Genomic DNA, 21,725 nt, shown 5'->3' on the forward strand with positions numbered 1-21,725 from the left:
ACCGAGCAGTGCCAGCAGGCTTTTCGGGCGCTGAAGGAGGCTCTGGTTAGTGGCCCAGTTCTGTCAAACCCAGACTTTGACAAGCCCTTTATAGTGTTCACCGACGCCTCAGACACGGGACTGGGGGTGGTATTAATGCAGGAGGATGAAAAGGGGAAGAGACACCCTATCGTGTACCTGAGCAAGAAGTTGCTAGCCCGGAAACAGAACTACGCGGCCATCGAGAAGGAATGCCTGGCCATGGTGTGGGCCCTTAAGAAATTGGAGCCATATCTCTTTGGGCGACACTTCACCGTGTACACCGACCACTCTCCCCTGACCTGGCTGCACCAGATGAAAGGAGCCAACGCCAAGCTCCTGACGTGGAGCCTGCTCCTGCAGGATTATGACATGGACGTGGTCCATGTGAAGGGAAGTGCCAACCTGATAGCGGATGCGTTGTCCTGGAGAGGTGGCCCTGAACTTCCCCGCTCAGTTCAGTCTCGAAGGGGGGAGAGATGTGATGCAGTAAGGACTGTCTGTGTGGGGGATGTGAGAGCCGTGGATGACTTTAGGTGAGGGATAGGAGCTCAGCCTGTAACCTGAGCTAGGTAGGCGGGAGGGGTGTGTCATAAACAGATGGTTAAGGGTTAATGTCTCTTTTACCTGTAAAGGGTTAACTAGCTCAGTAAACCTGGAACACCTGAACAGAGGACCAATCAGGAGACAAGATACTTTCAAATCTCGGTGAGGGAAGCCTTTGTCTGTGCTTTTTGGGTTTTTCTTTGTTCTCCCTGGGTTCTGAGAGGGACCAGACATGTATACAGACTCTCCAATTTTCTGAAACAGCCTCTTCTGTTCAATTTAGTAAGTACCAGTTAGAAAGGCGGTTTAGTCTTTTGATTGTTTTCTTATTTTGCAAATGTGTATTTTGCTGGAAGGATTGTATTTCTGTTTGCTGCAACTTGTATTTGTGCTATGTGGAGGATTCTCTAGTGTCTATCAGCTGAAAGACCCTGTAACATTTTCCATCTTGATTTTACAGAGACAATTTTTACTATTTTTCATTCTTTAATTAAAAGCTTTTCTTTTTAAGAACCGATTGATTTTCTTATTCTTGTGTAAGAGCCAAGGGGAGGAGGTCTGCACTCACCAGGGAATTGGTGGGAGAAAGGAGAGAAGTGGGGAGGAAAAGCCTGCTTTCTCTCTGTGTTAGGATCACTGTCTCTCTCTCAGGAAGAGTCTGGGAGGGGGAGAGAAGAGCGGGAAGGTGAATTTCCTCTCTGTTTTAAGATTCAAGGAGTTTGAATCACAGTGATCTCCCAGTGTAACCCAGGGAGAGGAGAATCTGGGAGGAAGAAAGGAGGGGAATGGTTTATTTCCCTTTGTTTTGAGATCCAAAGGGTTTGGGTCTTGGGGGTCCCCAGGGAAGGGTTTAGGGGCCAGAAAGTGTCCCAAAGCATTATATTTTTGGGTGGTGGCAGATCTATCATTTCTAAGCTAGTAATTAAGCTTAGAGGGGTTCATGCAAGTACCCTATCTTTTGGCAATTTAGGTTCAGAGTGGGGAATCATACCTTTGACAGGGTGTCAGCACTTTTGCCCAGGAAGCTGGACAAAGGAAGAGGCCTGCTGGAGGGAGTTAGTTCAGTTTCAGTTTTGGGCTGGGTGGTGGAATTCAGGGAATCCCAAGTTGGGGACTAAGCTTCCTGAACCCCCAGAAGGACCAGATTGAGGGGCCCTGGTTGTGCCTTTAAGCTCTGCTGTAGCCTGCGTTCCTGTTGTCCAATAAACCTTCTGTTTTACTGGCTGGCTGAGAGTCACTGTGAGTCCCAGGAAGAGGGGTACAGGGCCTGACTCCCCCACACTCCGTGACAGCATCACATTGCATCGAAGTCCCTTGATTCTACCCAGCATCAGACTCACTGGGAACCACAAAATCCCAACAGTTTCTTGGTGCAGAGAGCAGGGTGAGAAATATCCTTCAGGATCATGACCTACAATCTAGTTAGTGGATGAATTTGTTCATTTTTTATTTGGTTGTGTGTCTCTGACCTGACTGGTGACTCTCAGACCTTTTGTAGTAAGCAAGTCTTGGTGCTGGGGAATTCAGAGTGTCTGTTGCAGTCTTAAGACATTATACTTAGTGTTGGGGCTGGTTAAGCTGTGAGTTCCTCTGACTAAGTGCTGTTGAAATGGGAAATCAAAGAGGCTGTAAGGACCAACAGTTAGTGTAGGGGCAGGTATAGCCATAAGTACCTCTAGCTAATGTGTTGGCAGGCCCAGATCTCCTAATTGGACATTGTAATTGTGCAGATCAAATAAATTGGAAAAAGGATTAATCTGATGATTGGGCATTTCAGTCCAGGGTGTTTGATTTGAATAAATTGCTATTAGTCTGTAAACAGAATTGTATTTAAAAATTGGAGATTGGAGGATATTTAGGTTAAAGAAAAAAAGGGAAAGATGAAGGGATATAGTGATCCACAATATGAAGAGTATATGGTTCGTGCTTTTATAACTATTGTAGCAGTAAATTTGTTAGCTTCTTGTGGAGATATTTTGTCTGTATGACTGAAATAAAGAAGGACAAAATGGCTGTTATGTGTTTGATTGTTGATTATGAACAGCTGGTTAGAAAGAGTGATATGCTAAAAGGAAGGGTGGGAGAGTTAGAAGCAGAGGTATAAAAACTGCAAGCAGAAGCAAAAAACTATAAAGAAGCGGACTTGCAGGAGAAGAGATCATTTCCCTCAGCACCTTTGGACCCTACATGAGTAACATGGGGATATCACTCTAGTTTCATGGCTCCGGTGAGAGTGCACACTGTCCCTGATCCTAATCCAGGGGAAGTGGACCCTGCTACTGTTAGTCACCTAGAGAACACTCCTATGAGTCCATCTGAGTTGCGGAGCATGTTAAAAGAAATGTCATCTTTGCAGCTTAATAACCGAAACCTACCCTTCTGGGAAAAAGGTACAGGACTGGATGGTAGAGGGAGGCTTAAATGCTTTTGATGATCACATAGTGTTTTCAGCCTTGGACATTAGCAATGGCTTTTGGTCTGTTCCTGCGCACCCTGACAGTTAATTTTGGTTTGCATTCACTGTTAAAGGGAAGCAATGTACCTTTACTTGCCTAAGCCAGGGTTTTCGTAACTCACCTAATTTGTTTCATACAGTATTAGCTGATGTGCTGGCAAAGCTGCCAGACATGACTTCTTGTGTCATACAGTATGTTGATGATCTTCTTATCTCCTCACCAGATGGTCAAACGCACATGAAAGACTTAGGGTATGGCTACACTGACAGTTGTACAGCGCTGGGAGATACAGCTGTCTTCGTACAGCTGTGTAGGGAAAGCGCTGCAATGTGGCCACACTGACAGCTACCAGCGCTGCAGTGTGGTCACATTTGCAGCATTTGCAGCTCTGTTGGGAGTGGTGCATTGTGGGCAGCTATCCCAGTGTTCAAATGGCTGCAACGTGCTTTTCAAAAGAGGGGGGTGAGGGGAAACGTGGTGGAGAGAAAGAGTGTGGATTTTTGGATCTGTCAGCTCCCTGCCTTCAAGTTCTAAGGACTGGAACATACACATCACCAACCTGCAATCAATTTAAAAGTTTCGAGCCCTTCCCCCACCCCTCTCTTATTCACTAAATGCAAATTATGCAGTCCTAAATAGCCTTCTGTAAGCAGCTGCTTAGCATGGACTCCCCCCACCCCCTCTGCCATGTGACTTCTCTCTTCAAGCAAACAGCTGTGAACCTTCCAAAGCAATTCCCCTGCCTGCCTCCTGTGGCTCGCTCCAGCAAACAGGAGCTGTGTTTGTTTTTTAGATAAGCAGCTCGGGGGAGCTTGGAGTTCAGCCATTCTTCCGGTTTGTTGTGAGCAGGCATTCTGGGATACCTCCTAATACCCTGGAAGCCAATAACAGAACTTTTGGTGGCCACACTTGATGAGCAGCACTGCATCACCAGCGCTGCAATTGTTACACCCCAAGCAGACCAGGTGTACAGCCAGTGCTGCAGCCAGGGAGTTGCAGCGCTGGATGTGCCTTGCAGGTGTGGACACTTACTACATTGCAGCGCTGTAAACCCACCACCAGCGCTGCAACTCTCCAGTGTAAGTCAAGCCCTCCGAAATGATCCTGCAGCACTTGGCAGACAGTGGGGTAAAATGTAATGCTAGAAAGGCTCAGATTGTAAAGGAGGAAGTATCCTATCTGGGGTATCTAATATCCAAGGGGTACAAGCATTTAACTGTTGACCGCATTGAGGCTATTAATGCATGCCCACGACCAATTACAGTCAGGAGAGATAGGAAAGTGTAGGAGCTATTCAATTTCTGCCAAACTCAAATCCCAAATTATTCAAGGATTGTCCAGCCCCTTAATAATCTCCTGAAGGGTGCTGGTGAATCACATGATGCAACTGAATGGACACGTGAATGTGAACAGGCATTTACCACATTGAAACAGAGGCTAAGTACTGCCCCAGGGTTGGGACTTCCTAATCCATTAATGCCTTTTACATTGAACACACATGTCAGAGAGGGATATATGGCAGCAGTGTTAATGCAAAAACATGGGGACAAACAGCGTCCAGTAGCATACTACTCTTCTAAAATAGATGCTGTCACTCAGCAATGCCACCGTGTCTCCAGGCGGTGGAAGGAGCTTCTATGGCCCTAAGTCAGGCCTCACCACTTATTGGTGTGCAGGATGTAAATATTGTCATGCCTCATGCTGTCCTTGCTATTTTATCAGGAAATAAATCTTCAGCAGTCCATGTGGCAAGATGACTCGATGGGAAACGAGCTTGCTAATACCTTTGGTACATCTGCAACGAGCATCATCGCTACACCCTGCCACCCTCATGCCTACCACAGATGAGGGACACCCACATCATTGTTGCCTTGAAGGAAAGCCCATGGACCTTCCACTGGTAAAAGAAACTGAAATACTTGGTGCCCCTTGCCTATACGTGGATGGTTCTTCCTCCTATGTGGATGGCAAGTGACACACAGGATGGGCCGTTTGTACTCAAGATGGGCAGAAGGTGGAATATGGCAGTTTACCTGGAGCATCGGCACAAGTAACAGAACTACAGGTGTTAATTGCAGCATGTGAAGCTGCAGAAGGTCATGCTGTAAACATATATACTGATTCTAGATACGCGTTTGGGGTTGTACATGATTATATTAACTTGTGGGTAAATCGGGGATTCCTGACAAGTACAGGATCCCCAATACAAAATGGGGGGATAGTGCAGAAACTTCATGCAGTCATGCAGAAACCTACCAAAGCAGCAGTGATAAAAGTGAAGGCCCACACAAAAGGGACAGACCCTCATAGCAACGGGAACCAAAAGGCAGACAAACTAGCTAAACAAGCAGCAGTGGAAGATAAAGAGGCACAACTGATTGCTGCAACACAGCCTCTCATAAAAAACCACAAACTTTTTTATATTACAGGACATTCAACACGCTGTACCAAGGGCACAGAAGTGGTTATGGATGGATAATGGGGGCAAACTTTGTGATGATAACACTTGGAAAGGGCCAGGGAACACATTAGTGTTACCAAATATGCTAATGAGAACAATAATACAGGTGTATCACATGTTGGGACATGATGGAGCGTGGAGGGTGAGCACTCTGAAAACCACATTTCACCCTAAATGAACATAAGCGTACCCTTTACATCCAACTCCCATATCAAAGAGATTAGGGTGCCTAACTCCATTAGGGCCCTTGGAAAATAGTTTCTGCAGGGCTGAAGTCCTACCTTTCTCAATGGTGCCCATCTCCTTTGTCTCTGCACAAGCCCTGACATGCTCCCAGTGACTGAGACAGCACTGCCATTTTGGCATCACAGGAATTCTGCCCATTGGTAGGTGGTAGCCACTTCCTCTCGCCAGAGGTTGCCTCACACCCCAACAAGAGGGTCCTGCATAGAGCAGAACTGTCTAAGGCACCTGGGGCTGATTAGACACCATGCCCTGAGAACTACCTCTCTAGGGACGGGCACTTGTTTCAGTCAGTTTTGGGGATGCTCAATGTAACAGGTCCCCTCTCTTTGAACTACTCTGTGCAGCTGGCGGCACCAGAGCAGCTTCTGCCCTGCAGGGCCACATGCACAGTCCCTCCTCAATGACTGTTTGACAGACGTGACCCCAGGAATGGCCTCAGTTCTATGTGTGCCTGGCAAACCTGCTGCTGGCTTTGGACAGACCCAGTGGACCTGGCTTGTGAACCTAGTTCTTTCTTTGTCCAACTTCCCGCCTCCAAGGGCCTGGTGATCCTGGTGCTGTGGCTTTGCTGGAGCTGGTCACAACCGGGCTTAGCCCACATAAGAGCTATAACGCTGTTCCTGGTGAAGTGTCCATAGGTCATTGCTGGGGCCTGGCTGTTTGCATCCGGCCTGTGTGAGCGCAGTGAAGGTGGTGGATTTGCAGAAGCGTATGATGGCAATAAGCAGAATTTCAGGGGTGGCAGATTTCCCGGGCTTGCGACCCCATCTATGCTGCACCAGGAGTTAGTATTTTTATTGTCCAAACATTCATTTTGATCTGAAATGGCTTTTTTATGGATATAGAAATTTGGTTAAAAATAGTCTCCAGTGCACCTAGTTCCCAATTAGAAACTCTATGATGGGACAATGGTTATGGCCACCTCACTCTCTGGTTAAAAGAACAACACTGACCTGAACTCTGTTTGGATTCTCCATTGTGTCCTTAGGGGCATAAGAAATGACCTGTAGCTACAAGCATGATGAAGTCATCCTGTCATGGATACACATGTCTGGTGCTCTTGAACAGCTCTGGAAGAGTCCCTGGGAGAACCCCTTCAGGTTGTCAGCCCCCTTAGGGTCATACCCTCACTAGGGTAGGCCTCTTGGCATCACTGCCTGCTGGAACCTAATGTAGCATCCTTCAGCACCCATGCTCCTCACTCTGAGCTCCCTCAGTGAGTCCACCTGAATTGGACACATGGGGAAGACTTGCACACCCAAAGGGGGCAATGAACCCCCGACTTCCTGACTCTGGAGTGACTTTCAGCCAGGCTTGTAAAAGCAGGAGGGTTTATGAGATGTCTGGAACGCAGCGCAGAAAGTCTTTCATTAACACAGAGAATGGAAAGTTACATCTGGGTCAGTCTCAAAGCCCAGAGCTCTCTGACCACTCTGTAGTCCCAATTCGGAAGTTTCTCCCTGCCTCCTGCAGCCCACACTTAAGAATCCCACCTTTCCACTCCCCAGGCCTTTGTCCTCCATCTTTTCACATCCAGCTGGCTTCCTGCTAAGGGTGAACCATCCATGGTCATTTGTTTCTAGGTGGCAAATGTTTGGACAATCGTAGTGGCCATTGTCTTCTGGGAGTCTCCATGAGTTGGGTACCCAGGCCCCAGGCAGCTAGGCATCAGTCATACTTGTGTCTTTAATCTCTGCAAAGAGAAAACAGTCCTTCCCCACACCTAATTAAATACGCACCCCAGAGGGGAAACTGAGGCATACACAATATTCATATGAAACATTATGAAAAATTCCCACTTCCTCTGAATTTGATTACAAGACTTTATTATCTAACATGTAGAAACAATGAACAGGGATGTACCCAGGGATTTACTTTCATGGTTAGTGGATTTTGTGCCTTACACAATGTTTGCTCTGTGCAGTTTCGGACACTGTACACCCTTCTCACATAGGGTGAACTGCCAACACCATGGAGAAAAATACCATAATACAGTATGTATCAGTGCTGAACATGAGAGAGTGACAGAGCTGTCCACAACGGCAATTTCCTATAAGTTGTGTTACATGGACACAGTGAGGGACCACAAAACTGTCTTAGTAACGCTATGCTGATCATCTCCAATTCTTTTCATTTTACTGCTGAGATTTTTCAATGGGACTTTTCAACTTAATTTTAATGGAGGCTGATTGCTTAAATCATCCACGCAGCTTTGAAAACCTCAGGCTAAGTAATTATCTCAGAAACCCTGCATGTTTTTGTGAAAGCCACATTTACTGACTGCCTTGCATAAGGCTTCCTTGACCTCTCTGTTTCTCAGGCTGTAGATGAGGGGGTTTACCAGGGGAGTCAGGACTGTGTAGCAAAGAGAAAACACTTTTTTCAGGTCTCTGAGTGTTTCACGTTTCGGTAGCATGTAGACAATCATTATTGTGCCATAGAAAATTGTCACCACGATGAGGTGAGAGGAGCAGGTGGAAAATGCCTTCTGCCTCCCGGTAGTAGAAGGGATTCTCAGGATGGTGGCAATGACACACACATAGGATGTTATGGTTAGTAGGAATGGAGGATAAGTGAATAAAAAGGCTAGAATGAAATCTAGCAATATGATCAGGTGTGTGTCACTGCAGGAGAGTTTTATCAATGGGATGGAGTCACAATAGAAATGGTCAATTTCATTTGGGCCACAGAATATTAATGGTGACATGAATAATATAAAGATGGCAGTAGCCAAATAACCATTTAACCATGACCCAACAGCCAACTGAAGGTAAAACCTGGTATTCATAAGAGTTGAATAGTGCAGGGGTTTACATATCGCTAAATACCGGTCATAAGACATCACTGCTAGGAGATAGCATTCTGTACATCCCAGAGAACCAAAGAAATACAGTTGTGTGATGCAGCCACTGAATGAGATGTTTTTGTCCCCAGTTAGGAGACTGGCCAGCAACCTGGGCAGGATGGTTGAGATGTAGCAGGTCTCCAAGCATGACAAGTTCCCCAGGAAGAAGTACATGGGGATGTGAAGGTGCTGATCAGTCACAACTAGTGCAATGATCAGGATGTTCCCGGCCATAGTTGTGATGTAGATCACTAGGAACATCAGGAAGAGAAGAATTTCAGTTCAGGGAGATCCCCAAATCCCAGGAGGATAATTCCATGATGGCCGTTTGATTTCTCCTGGCTGTGTCTGCCATGGGTTTAGTCTAAGAATAATAAAAACTGCAACTGAATCAGAAGGACATAGAATTTAAAGTTAATCAAGTCTTTTGAATTAATTCCATAAATATTCAGAAACTCCCCTTCCTCTCCTGGTTACAGGCTGAAATTTAAGACTGAATGTAGATTTCAGAACAAAGTGCCAGGAGTCTCAGTCTGAGAACAGAATATTGGTATTCATGTAGACCAGCCTCTGCCATATCACAGCAATGACAACTATAACAGCCCATTTTTCTGGTAAACAAGTACTGATATGACAGATCAGACCCTTTCCTTATCTACTATCATATCCCATCTAGTGACAGACTGTAGTTTAACAATGATGCTTAAATGCAGCATCCACTTCTTGCAACGGCCAGAATCATGCCATGTCTTAGGAGTCAAAATCAATAAATACATCAACTAAAATCTTGGTCTGAGATTTTTCAATGCAGTCTAGTGTCCTTAGGCGTGGATCTTGTTAATTAATGGAATTTATGATTTAATGGAAATTAATATATCTTGATGTATTGAGTATTTTTGTGTCCAATTTTAAAAGGAATAATTATTTTCAACCCCTTCACAAAAGGTCAGTTTCTGTCAGAAATTATGAAGTGAAATAAATTTTTAGCTCGTGTAATGAGAAGGAGAAGGACATGATGAGGAACTGTCAACATATTTTCTGTTTTGGATAAGAATTCCCTGTGTTAACATTGTAACAGTATTAAACTACTGTTTTGTCGGTGGGTGTTAGGAGAGTTGCAAATCTGCCTAGTTTTTCACCTTACCTGTGCAGTGATTCATCACTCCTGAATAGTTGTGGGCTGATAATACAAGAACGAGAATGAGACTGGTGAAGAAAGATGCTCCTGAAGTCAGAGTGTAGAAACAATCCGGAATGTGCTACCCTGTGATCTGTGCTACCTTGTGATCCACCCCATAGGGACTCAGTCCTGTGTTCCATAAGGACTAACATGTCCCATTGAAGAACCTCAATGTTATCTACACTTTAAAGGCCTTCTCAGGTCAGGGGGTGGGTAGGAGTGAGGTATTCAGAGAAGAGTGGCAAAAATGATTGAGATAGGAAAAACTACCATCTGAAAAGAAATTGGAAAGGTCAAGTTGTTACCTTTGAAAGGAGAGGGGGACATGATAAATAAAGGTCTGGAGAAGGCAGCATGTGGAACTTCTGTTTTCCCTGCCCTTACTGCAAGAACAAGGGGGACATACAATGAAATAAAAAGGTGGGAAACTTAAAAGCTATACAATGAAATATTTGTTCACAACAGCATGTAGTTAAAGTGTGGAACTCACGGTTATGCTGGCAGACCAGGTACCAGCTCCTGCCACGGTCTCCTTCTCTCAGTGAGACACTGACAGATACACAGCTGCAATCACCCTTGCTGTTGACAGGAGCCTGTATTACCTATTGAAACCTGAGACTGAGACTCACTCACAAGTCTGTTTTCTTGCTTTAATCTTGTAAATAACTCTCATTTCCTTTTCCTATTTAATAAATCTTCCTATAGTTCACTACAGCATTGGCTACAAGTGTCATCTTTGGTGTGAGACCTAAAGTGCAATTCACCTGAGGGAAGTCGTGAGTAACCTGAATATTGCTGCGATTCTTGGCGTAAGAGGCCATGTACCACAGATACAGTCACCTGGGTGGCAGGAGAGACTGGTGCAGCCAAGAGGACTGTAAGTGACTGTCAGGGCTGTTAAAGTGCCTGAGGAGTTTGCACTCGGTGCAGTTGGTTGGTGAAATCTAGGTTTAGAACTCACAACCAATGAGGGTTTGTGCTCTGGTTTGTAACTCTCTGCCCTGAGTATGGCACTCACCCTGTTGCATCCTCATTGGGAGCATCACACTCACTGCTACAGAAAGTCATTGATATGAAGGATTTAACTAGATTCCAGAAGAGATTAATATCAATATCCAGATATAAATATCCAAAGTTATCAAAATTAATGGCAACAACAGTTTTGGAATAAATATTAAACCTCATGTTTGGGGAGTTAAGCCAATTTCTAACTATTGTAGTCCAACATGACACATGTTGCGGGAGATCACCCCAGAACTGTTACTGTGGAGTTCTGACATTTCCCTCTGAAACATTTAGTACTAGCCACTCTCGGGGAAAGATACTGGACAGGATGGCCCTTGGGTGTGATCTAATCTGGCAGTTCCTATATTACTACGTTCTCCTAAAGTGATACAGAGAAAACCCAAATTCCAATTAGTTCAAGAAGCTACTCGTTTGATACTTCAGGCTCTGATTGGCTGTTACCTGAAAAAAGTTGACCTGACATAGATAACTTTTTTGTAACACTTTTTGGTGAAGATCAATACAAAGAAATCATTTGAGGTGAAGTTCTCAAACTAGGGGTTCTGGACATTAATTCTAATAGGAGATAAGGACACCCAATTCCTAGGTGGCTTTGCAAATCTCAGTCTTAGACCTTCTGAAATATCTATATTTTCTTTATTCTGTGGATTCTCTTGCAACCTGCCTGAATCAGATATAGTGAAACAGTTTTCTTATTTACTTTTAACTAAGACCATTTGTTCTTCAAATTCCTTCTTATGCTCCTAATTTTGTTCTTACACTTTACCCACCTTAAATGCCATTTGAATGTTCCTTTCTATCAGCTTTACTTAATTTTGATTTCCATTATTATCTTCCATGCTTCACCCTAGTTATCCTGAGCCAGATCCCCAGCTGGTATCAATCAGTCATAGTTCTGTTGGAGTGATGGGCCAAATCCCCAGCTGAGGACCTTTCACAAGACATGTATCTCAATTTCCCCATTGTTAAATGGTGCTATTACCACCGACTGGCACTGCTGTGGGAAGGTGAGGCTAAAACTGCTAATATATACAGAGAGAAGGTGAGTGAGATAATATCTTTTATTGGACCAACTTCTGCCGGTGAAAGAGACAAGCTTTCGAGTTGAGCTCTAGCTCGAAAGCTTGTCTCTCTTACCAACAGAAGTTGGTCCCATAAAAGATAATACCTCACCCACCTTGTCTCTCTAATATTGTGGGACCAACACGGCTACAATAACACTGCTACAATATTCACAAAGCACTCTCATGCCCCTGTTTGGTATAGAAACACAGTCAGGAAGAGGGCGCTCACCTGTAACCACATGATGGCTCAAGCTTCAAGCCATGAGCTCCAATTTCTCAGGGATTGGCAGTTAGGACTCGGTTTCCACCACTGAGGTTTTTGGGTCTCATCATTCAAAAGAAACTGGATCTTCTCAGCGAAGACACCTGCATCTACCTGAATAGACAAGCAGCTGCTGCAACCTATCTTAGAACATGCTCTGCCCCCTCCATTTACGAAGTGCAGAGTCCTCATATTTGTATCCTTCTCCATGGAAGGCTTCGTCTCCCTTGATTCCACCTCTGAAGGCGCTGAGTCTGGGGAGTTAGCGCTGTGTTTTCTGTGCAGACAGTACAAACAACTGTCCTGATACAAACAACCTCCCACACCCAGAGGAATCGCCTTTCTGCTGCCAGCTGTATGAGCTCCTTGCTCTGCATGGCTGAAATGTAACGTAGTGTCCCTGGAATGTATGACCATGCAGAGACTGACTCTCCTCAGCAAACTTTACTCATGTCAGTTGTCCCGTTGCCTTTGTAGTAGAAGAAGAGACCCTGAGACATGAAGCTTGGTATAAGGGGCCTGGTATGAGACCTAAGGCCTGAACTAAAGTAGTTAGGCCCGGCTGATATAAAACAAAATTAGGAAAATCAGGCTGTGAGCAGAAGTCAGGCCCTGTTACAAACATGCCTATGTGCAAGTTCACAGAACCTGGCAGGAACAGGGCTGGTGCTGGAAAAACAGAAACATTCCTAAGAAGTGCTAGGCACAGGACACTCATGTAAACTCATTCCAGAAGGGTAGTACCAGAACACCCTGATACCAAGTATGGTGTAAACAGACTCCCCGAAGATAACAGGGACACACTGATGCCTCCTAAAGATAAGGTCAGGATAACCGGCTGATGGATAGAGATGTTCTGATAGAACCAACAGGTAGAAGGTAAAGTGGTAACTAGCCACCCAAGAGAGGTAATGACTGAGGAGCAGGAATCCTGAGACTGCATGGCCTCACTGTACCATAGTGGAGGAACACATGTGTAGTTGTCCTGACCTTGACCAGTCATTGCACATTCAATGCTGTTTCAAAAAAAGCAAATGCAATTTTAGGTTGTATTAAGAGAGGCATAAGACACAAGTCTCAGGAGGTGATAGCACCACTGCTCGGCTCTGGTTAGCCTGAGCTGAAGACACTGTCCACTTTTGGTCACCAATGTATAGAAAGGATGTAGGGAAACTGGAAAGGATCCAGAGATGAACGACAAAGATGATCAAAGGGATGGAATGCAAGTCATATGAGCAAAAGGCTGAAGGAACTGTTTTTGTTTAGTTTGGAAAAGAGCAAATTAATGTGGGACATGATAGCAATCTTCAAACACTTGAAAGGCTGTCATAAAAAAAAAGAGAAAAGTTGGTCTCTCTTGCCACAGTGGGCAGGACAAGAGACAATGGGTTCAAACTGCAGCATAACAGATTTAGATTAAATCACAGGAATCTCTTTCACTGGAAGTTTTAAAAACGTGGCTGGACAGCCATCAGTCTTGGATGGCTGAGACTCAACAAATCCTGCATTTTAACAGGGGGTTAGACTAGATGAGCCTTGCCATCCCTTCTAAATCTATGGTTGTATGCTGCCACCTAGTGGCTATTTTACAGTATAACTTTCCTATTATTTTCTTGGCTACTGAAATCTATTGGTCAGTATTTCTGACCGCCAACCCTTTCCTTTCCTCTACTCTGCTGCCATCTAACGTCGATTTCCCAGCATGGCAGCCTGTTACTCTGTGCTCCTGTAGTGGATTCTTCTTGCTATAGCTGATTCTTTCCCATTTTTGACTCTCATGTCACCTGGTGGACATTATTTAATATAAGAGCCCATTTCTCAATCCGTAACATCTCCTACTGACCCCTGTCCATTACAAAGCACAGAGTTCCTTTTCTCTGCAATGCTCTTTGCTCACCACTTACACAGTATTATACAGCTTCACCTCCCTTTCCACTTCCCTCCCTTGGTCATTTGACTACATAAGTCAAATGCTTTCTTGTGCTTCCACTTTGGCTGCTGTCCATTGGGCTGCACTTTTCCCATTCCTCCTCCCTCCAGTGGTCCTACACAGCATAACTGCATCTTCCCTCATTTCTTACCTGTTGCTAGGTGTGCCCAGTTCAAAATTTTAACTATTGGGAACCAAATGACACAACAGCATGTTTGCAACAATAGTGGCCACAACTACACATACAACATTAGTGGGTCTCAAAGGTTTATCACAGTTTACCATTAATTCAGTGCAGTTCTGTCGCTGGGGTGTGTTTCCAGTGGAAATACATAGATTGAAGCTACAGTGACAGCAGCCCAGTGGTTCTCCAGGCTGAGATTCTAGGAGGTGTCTAAGCGAGATAGGCACCCAAATCCTTTTGCAGTGGGACATGGATGCTTAACTCTGTTAGGTCACTTGGAATATCCTTTCTGCAGTGCTGAAGTCCTACAGTTCTCATTGGTGCCCAGCTCCCCTGCCTCTGGCTAAGTCCTGACCTGCTCTCAGTGGCTGAGCCAGCACTGCTGTGTCTGGCACCACAGTTCAGCTCATTGCTAGGCGGTAGCCACTTTCTCTCACCATAGGCTGTGTCATGGCCCGAAGAGGGGACCCTGCATGCAGTAGAGCTGTCCAAACCAGTTTAGGAAGGCTGGACACTAAGTCCTGAGAACTAGCCCTCTGGGACATGTACTCATTGCTGTCAGTTTTGGGGATACTCATTGTAACAGGTCCCCTTGAACTGCTCTGTACAATTGATGGCAGCAGATTAGCTCGTGCCCTTCAGGGCCTCATGAAGAGTCCCTTGTCAGTGACCATTTGACAGACCTGATCCCAGAAATGGCCTCAGTTCTACATGTGCTCTGGCTAACCCGCTGCTGTGTCTGGACAGTCCCAGTGCCCTTGGCTTGGGAGTCTACCTCTTTGTTTGCCCAACCTCCCCGCCTCCAAGGGCAATGTGAACCTGGAGCTGTTGCTTTACTGGAGCTGGTCACAGCCAGGTTTAGCTTAGATAAGAGCTATAAAGCTGTTCCTGGTAAAGTATCCAGAGGTTACTGCTAGGGCCTGGCAGTTTGCATCTGACCTGTGTGAGTGTAATGAAAGTGGTTGGTTTGCAAGGGGTTATGATCAGGATTGAATTAGGCACAATTTCAGAGGTGGCAGATTTCCTAAAAAGGTTGCACCAAGAGTTTGGACAACAAAAATACCAACATTTATTTTGATAATAATGGCTTTTTTACAGATATATAAAAAATGGATAAAATTGTCTCCACTGCTCCTGGTGCCCAGTTGAAAACTTTATGATGGGAACATGGTTTTGGCCAGCTCCCTCCCTGGTCCTTCCACTTAGATGGACAATGGGAGTTTTCAACTTAATTTTATTGGGGCTATGCAACGGGACCCCTGGTGTACAACCTGGAGCTGTGGGACTGCTGTGCCCCCTTATCTCTCCAGCCTGGGCTGTCTGTCATGATGCTTTAATAGTGAGAAGCAGCAACCCCCCGCCCTCCCCAGTTGCTGTTATCACACAGTCACCAGCACACAGAGACACACTCAGCTGAGTTGCATGAATGCTCTCCAAGCTACTCGTGAACTATACAGATGGAGACACCAGCAAATGCCCCAAGCCTTGCAGCCCCAGAAATGTACCATCTTACACTGCTCAAGACCTTCTCTTGAACAATGCAAGCTCATTAATTAGTTCGCCACTTCATCAAAGGCTAGTGGGCACCAGCCTTTATAATCTGAGCAGATTCCCCAAGAATTAGACAAACTCACTGGTTAAGATTAAACATTAAAATAAGTTTATTAACTACAGAAAGATAGATTTTAAGTGATTATAAGTGTTAGGTAACTGTCTCCGACCCTTATGTCTAAGAAATAAAAAGGAAACACACATTCTAAATCCTAAACTTTATCAGACTCAGTAAGATTTGATTCAAACAGCTTTTCTCACCCCACTGGATGTCACAGGCAGGCTACAGTTCTTAATACACAGGCTGAATTCCCCTCTCAGCCTGGGACCAACCTCCCCAGTTCAAAGTCTTTGTCTTCCCAGTGTTCTTGTTGCCTCCAGAATAGGTGGGGGAGGAGAGAGGTGGTCTCATGATGCCCCACTGTCCCTTAATTTATATTCTCAATTCATGTCCCTGAAAAAATACTAGATCGGACATGTCTTAGTGGGCCTTGCTGAGTCACAGAGTTCAGAAATTCCCATTGTGCGGTACTTGCGCAACTGTCTTTTACAGAATTATGAATCTCTTGTTTGCAATTCCCCTGCTGATCAATGGCTAGTGATGGTCATTTAATGATTGCCTGAGTGTGAGTCAGCTCCTATGTTGTCACTAGAAAACTAGCAGTGGGAGACTCCCAGACTCCCAACATATTTCAATAACAACCATATAACAAAAGCTCATAACATTGTATACAATGATGACATACATGTTTTGACAGAGGAATGAGTTTCAGCAGATCATGACCTTTCAAATGATACCTCACAAGGCATGCTTTTTATGAAATATCACAACAATATACAAAAGATGAATATAGGGGCTACAGGGTGCTACTTTGAGGTACAGTGCATCACAGGCTCATTGCTTCAATCACTGAGGCAGCTTTCAAAACGCAGACTAAATTATTATCTCAGAGTCTCTGAATGTTTTTGTGAAAGCCACATTTACTGACTGCTTTGCTCAAGGCTTCCTTGACCTCTCTGTTTCTCAGGCTGTAGATGAGGGGGTTTCCCAGGGGAGTTAGGACAGTGAAGCAAAGAGAGAGAACATTCTTCAGATCTGTGAGTGTATCATGTTTCGGCAGCATGTAGAAAATCATTATGGTGCCATAGAAAATTGTCACCACAGTGAGGTGAGAGGAGCAGGTGGAAAAGGCCTTTTGTCTCCCGGTGGTGGAAGGGATTCTTAGGATGGTGGCACTGATACACACATAGGATGTCATGGTTAGTAGGAATGGAGACAGGATGAATATGGAGACGAATATGAGATTCACCAATATGCTCAGGTTTGTGTCACTTCAGGAGAGTTCCATCAGTAGCATGGGATCACAATAGAAATGGTAAATTTCATTCGGGCCACAGAAAATTAACTGTGATATGAATAAATAATGATGGTAGTGGCCAAGCTACCATTTAACCATGACCCAGCAGCCAGCTGGAGGCAAAGCCTGTTATTCATAAGAGTTGAATAGTGCAGGGGTTTACATATCGCTAAATACCGATCATAAGACATTGCTGCTAGGAGATAGCATTCCGTACCTGCCAGAGCACAAAAGAAATACAGTTGTGAGAGGCAGCCACTGAATGAGATGGTTTTGTTCCCCGTCAGGAGACTGACCAGCATACTGGGCAGGAGGGTGGATGTGTAGCAGGTCTCCAAGCAGGACAAGTTCCCTAGGAAATAGTACATGGGAGTGTAAAGGTGCTGATCAGCCACAATTAGTGCAGTGATGAGCATGTTCTCAGCCACAGTTGCCATGTAGATCACTAGGAAGATTAGAAAGAGAAGAATTTGCAGGACAGGGAAATCCCCAAAGCCCAGGAGGATAAATTCTGTGACAACCGTTTGGTTTCTCCGGATTATGTCTGCCATGGGTTAAGTCTAGGAATAATAAAGCAAACTGTGCAATTGAATTGGAAGAACAGAGCTGAAAGGTAATCAAATGTCATGAATTAGTTCAATAAGTATTCAGAAACTCCCTCCATTTCCTGACTACCAGCTGAAATTTTAAGGCTAAATGTAGACTTCAGTCAAAGTGCATGTAGTCTCAGTTCGAGAACAGATCTTTTGTATCCTTGTAGACCACCCTCTGCCATATTAGAGCAATGACTAGAATAACAGTCCATTTCTCTGGTAGCCAAGTACTGATATGCAGATCAGACTCTTTATCTACTGTTGTATCCCATCTAGTGACATACAGAACTTTAACAATGATGCTTAAATGCTGTATTTCACATCTGGCAATTGCCAGAATCATGCCATGACTTTGGAGTCAAAATCAATAAATAAATCAACTAAAATGTTGAACCAATCTTCTCTTAGAATTAATGGAAATTAATTTAACAGTGTTTCTTGGTATATTCAGCATTTCAGTGCCCTGTAAGAGAAAGAATAATTTCTCCACCCTCCTCACAAGAGAACAGTTCATGTCATAGATTTATGAAGTGGAGTAAATTCTCCCTTCGTTCCCGTGGTGGTGATGGTGACGTGGTCAGGGACTGGCAATGCCTTTTCTGATTCCCGACATTGACTACGTAGCAGTAAAAAAATACAGCTCTTAAGAGGATGGCACTTAGGAACAAGTAAAACCAGGCTGATGGGCAACCCTAACTGGGGAGCGACCCTCTGCACTCCATATGTTTGTGGGATGATAAAAGAGAAAAGCACTGGTGTGTGTGTGTGTGTGTGTGTGTGTGTGTGTGTGTGTAAGATGTTGTCCCTGAATTCAGTGTCTAGAAACACTCTGGCCTGTGTGATCTTGGATAGTAAGATGCTAGCACCACTCCGCACCCCATATGGGGCACACTGAGCCAGATCTCCTGCTGGTGTAAATCAAAGCATCTTCATTTCTGTCAGTGGAGCAGATCCTCAACTGAGGACCTGTCACAAGACATGGATCTAACGCTCCATCTCTGCGAAATGGTGCTATGAACACTGACTGGCACTGCTGTGGGAAGGTGAGGATGAAACTACTTATATTCATTGGAAGAAGAGCTCTGTGTAGCTGAAAATCTCCTCTTGTTCACCAACAGAAGCTGGTCCAATAAAAGATATTACCTCGCCTACCTCGTCCCTCTAACATTCACAAAGCACATTCATGCATCTGTTTGGTGGTGGTATAGAAATACAGTAAGAAAGATGGTGCTCACCTGTAACCACAGCACAGCCCAAGCTTGAATCGATGAGCTCTTATTTCTCAGGGTTCGGTCGCCAGGATTCAGGATCCTCAGCTGAGTTTTTTGTCTCTCCTCTTTCTGCGGAAACTGAATTTTTTCAGTGAAAAGACCCTTCAGTTAACTGAAGGGATGAGCAGGTACATTTGATCTACCTTTGGAAAATGAGCTTCTCCTTTGATTTACCAAATTGTGCCAATACCTCAAACAGAGACAAACACCTACAAGATCTTAAAACTACAATACTCACCTGGGGAAGTGAGGAAACAAAATTGCCAGAGTGATATGGGTACCCAGAAGTCACCTACTACAAGCCAGGCTCAACAAGGAAAATAAGAGAACACCACTGGCCTTCACGTACAGCCCCATCTAAAACCTCTCCTGCACGTCATCAACCATCTACAACCTATCCTGGAAACCCGATCCCTCACTCTCACAGACCTTGGGAGACAGGCCAGTCCTCGCTTACAGACAACCCCCCAACCTGAAGCAAATACTCACTAGCAACTACACACCACACCACAGAAACACCAACCCAGGAACCAATCCCTGTAGCAAACCTCGTTGCCTACTCTGTCTCCATATCTACTCTAGTGACATCTTCTTAGGACGTAATCACATGATGAGCCACACCATCAGGGGCTCATTCACGTGTACGTCTACTAATGTGATATATGCCATTATGTGCCAGCAATGACCCTCTGCCATGTACACTGGCCAAACAGCTCAGTCTCTATGTAAAAGAATAAATGGATACAGATCAGACATCAGGAATGGTAACATACAAAAACCAGTAGGAGAACACTTCAATCTCCCTGGATATTCAATAAGAGATTTAAAGTAGCCATCCTGCAACAAAAAAACTTCAGAAACAGACTTCAAAGAGAAATTGCAGAGCTATAAATTATTTGCAAACTTAACACCATCAATTTGGGCTTGAACAGGGACTAGGAGTGGCGGGCTCATTACAAAAGCAATTTTCCCTCTCTGGGTATTGACACTTCCTCATCAGTTATTGAGAGTGGATCACATCCATCCTGATTGAATTGGCCTTGTCAACACTGGTTCTCCACTTGTAAGGTAACTCCCTTCTCTTCATGTGCCAGTATATTCATGCTTGTATCTATACATTTCACTCCATGCATCTGAAGAAGTGGTTTTTTACCCACAAAAGTTTATGTCCAAAGAAATCTGTTAGTTTTTAAGGTGCCACCGGACTCCTTATTGTTTTTGTGGAAACAGACTAACACGGCTACTCCTCTGACATTTAACAGTATAACTTTCCTATTATCATGTTGGTTTCTGAAATCTGTTGGTCCCTACTCAATATTCCTGACACCCGCTCCCGTTCCCACTACTCTGCTGCCATCTAGTGGTCATTTTCCAGCATGACAGTATAACGATGCTGGTTCTGGTGGGACCCAACTGAGAGTGCCAATTCAGGACAAATTGCTTAAAGCAGGGTAGATACAGCCCAAGACTGGGGTTTTTCCACCTGTAGGCAAACCAAACCAGCCAGACAAGATCAAGTCTCTGGAGTACATCCCCAGCTGGGATGGGTCATTCAGTTGTTTTGTTCAGAGCTTCTGTTTGTAGCAAAGTCCCTCCAGAGGTAAGAAGCAGGATTGAAGAGCAGATGGAGATGAGGCATCAGCCTTTTATAGTCTTTTCCAGGTGTAAGAGCACCTCCTTGTTCTTACTGTGGAAAATTACAGCAAAATGGAGTCTGGAGTCACATGGGCAAGTTCCTGCATACTTTGCTGAGTTACAATGCCTTCTGTCAATGGATCAATTGTATAGCTGATGGTCCTTAATGGACCATCAAATAGGCTAGGCAGAGCTAACACCAACTTGTCTGGGATGCCTCCCATAAGCATAGCATGAGTTTGAAATACACACAGTATAGAGCCAATATTCATAACTTCAACTACAAAATTGAGACACACATATAGACAGCATAATCATAACCAGCAAACTATAACCTTGTCTTAGACACCTCATTTGACCCCCTTTATACAAGATTTGGTGCCACTACAGGACCTTGGTTGCAACCATGTTCTATATGGTCCCAGTTCAAATCAATAACATGACAGACAGTCTGGATTATTAGTGGATTAATGGATTATTCTATTGCTGCCTCTTTCCAGTTCTTCACCCATGTCACCTGCTGGCCATTATTTAGAAAACTGCTCACGTCTGATTCTGCAACATCTGCTACTATCCATAGTTCATTACATACATAGAGGTCCTTATCTCTTCTGGGTACTTTCCTCACCACTTATAGAGCATTAAACAGCTTCACCTCCCTTTTCTCTTCCCTTGGGTGGTCATTTGGCAGCATAATTTCTCCTGTCTTGCCCTTCCGCTTTGGCTGCTATTGGTTGCCTATTGGTCAGAAGGGCTGCAACTTTCCCATTCCTCTGCCCTCTAGTGACCCTGGGGAGCATAATCTCATCTCTTCTAATTTCTTACCTACTGCTAGGTGTGCACTGCTCCAAATTAGAGCCACTGAGAACCAAATCGTACAACAGCAAGTTTGCAACATTAGTGGCTATATCAGCACCTACAACAACAGCAGCAGCTCTCAGAGGTTAGCAGGGGTATCCAATCAATATAGTGAATTTCTGTTTCCAGTGGAAATGCATAGATTGAACCTCCTGAAATAGAATCCCAGTGGCTCTTCAGACTGAGATTCTCAGAGGCGTCTAAGGGTTTTAAATGTCCAACTCTCCTTTCACAGGGATTT

The 21,725-nt window shown here is 44.5% G+C and overlaps 1 protein-coding gene and 1 pseudogene across 1 annotated transcript; both read right to left on the reverse strand.

Annotated features, from left to right (window-relative positions):
• Nucleotides 1–7,966: 7,966 nt before the first annotated feature.
• On the reverse strand, nt 7,967–8,845 carry LOC127033205 (olfactory receptor 6B1-like; the record flags this gene model as incomplete). The annotated part of the gene is made up of 1 exon (XM_050920988.1): nt 7,967–8,845. A coding segment is annotated over one exon (879 nt), but the record flags the coding sequence as incomplete, so codon positions are not given.
• A 7,871-nt stretch (nt 8,846–16,716) lies between these two features.
• LOC127033206 (olfactory receptor 6N1-like) lies at nt 16,717–17,678 on the reverse strand (annotated as a pseudogene).
• Nucleotides 17,679–21,725: the final 4,047 nt, after the last annotated feature.

This window comes from Gopherus flavomarginatus, chromosome 12 (genome assembly GCF_025201925.1).
Source record: "Gopherus flavomarginatus isolate rGopFla2 chromosome 12, rGopFla2.mat.asm, whole genome shotgun sequence".
NCBI lineage: Eukaryota > Metazoa > Chordata > Testudines > Testudinidae > Gopherus > Gopherus flavomarginatus.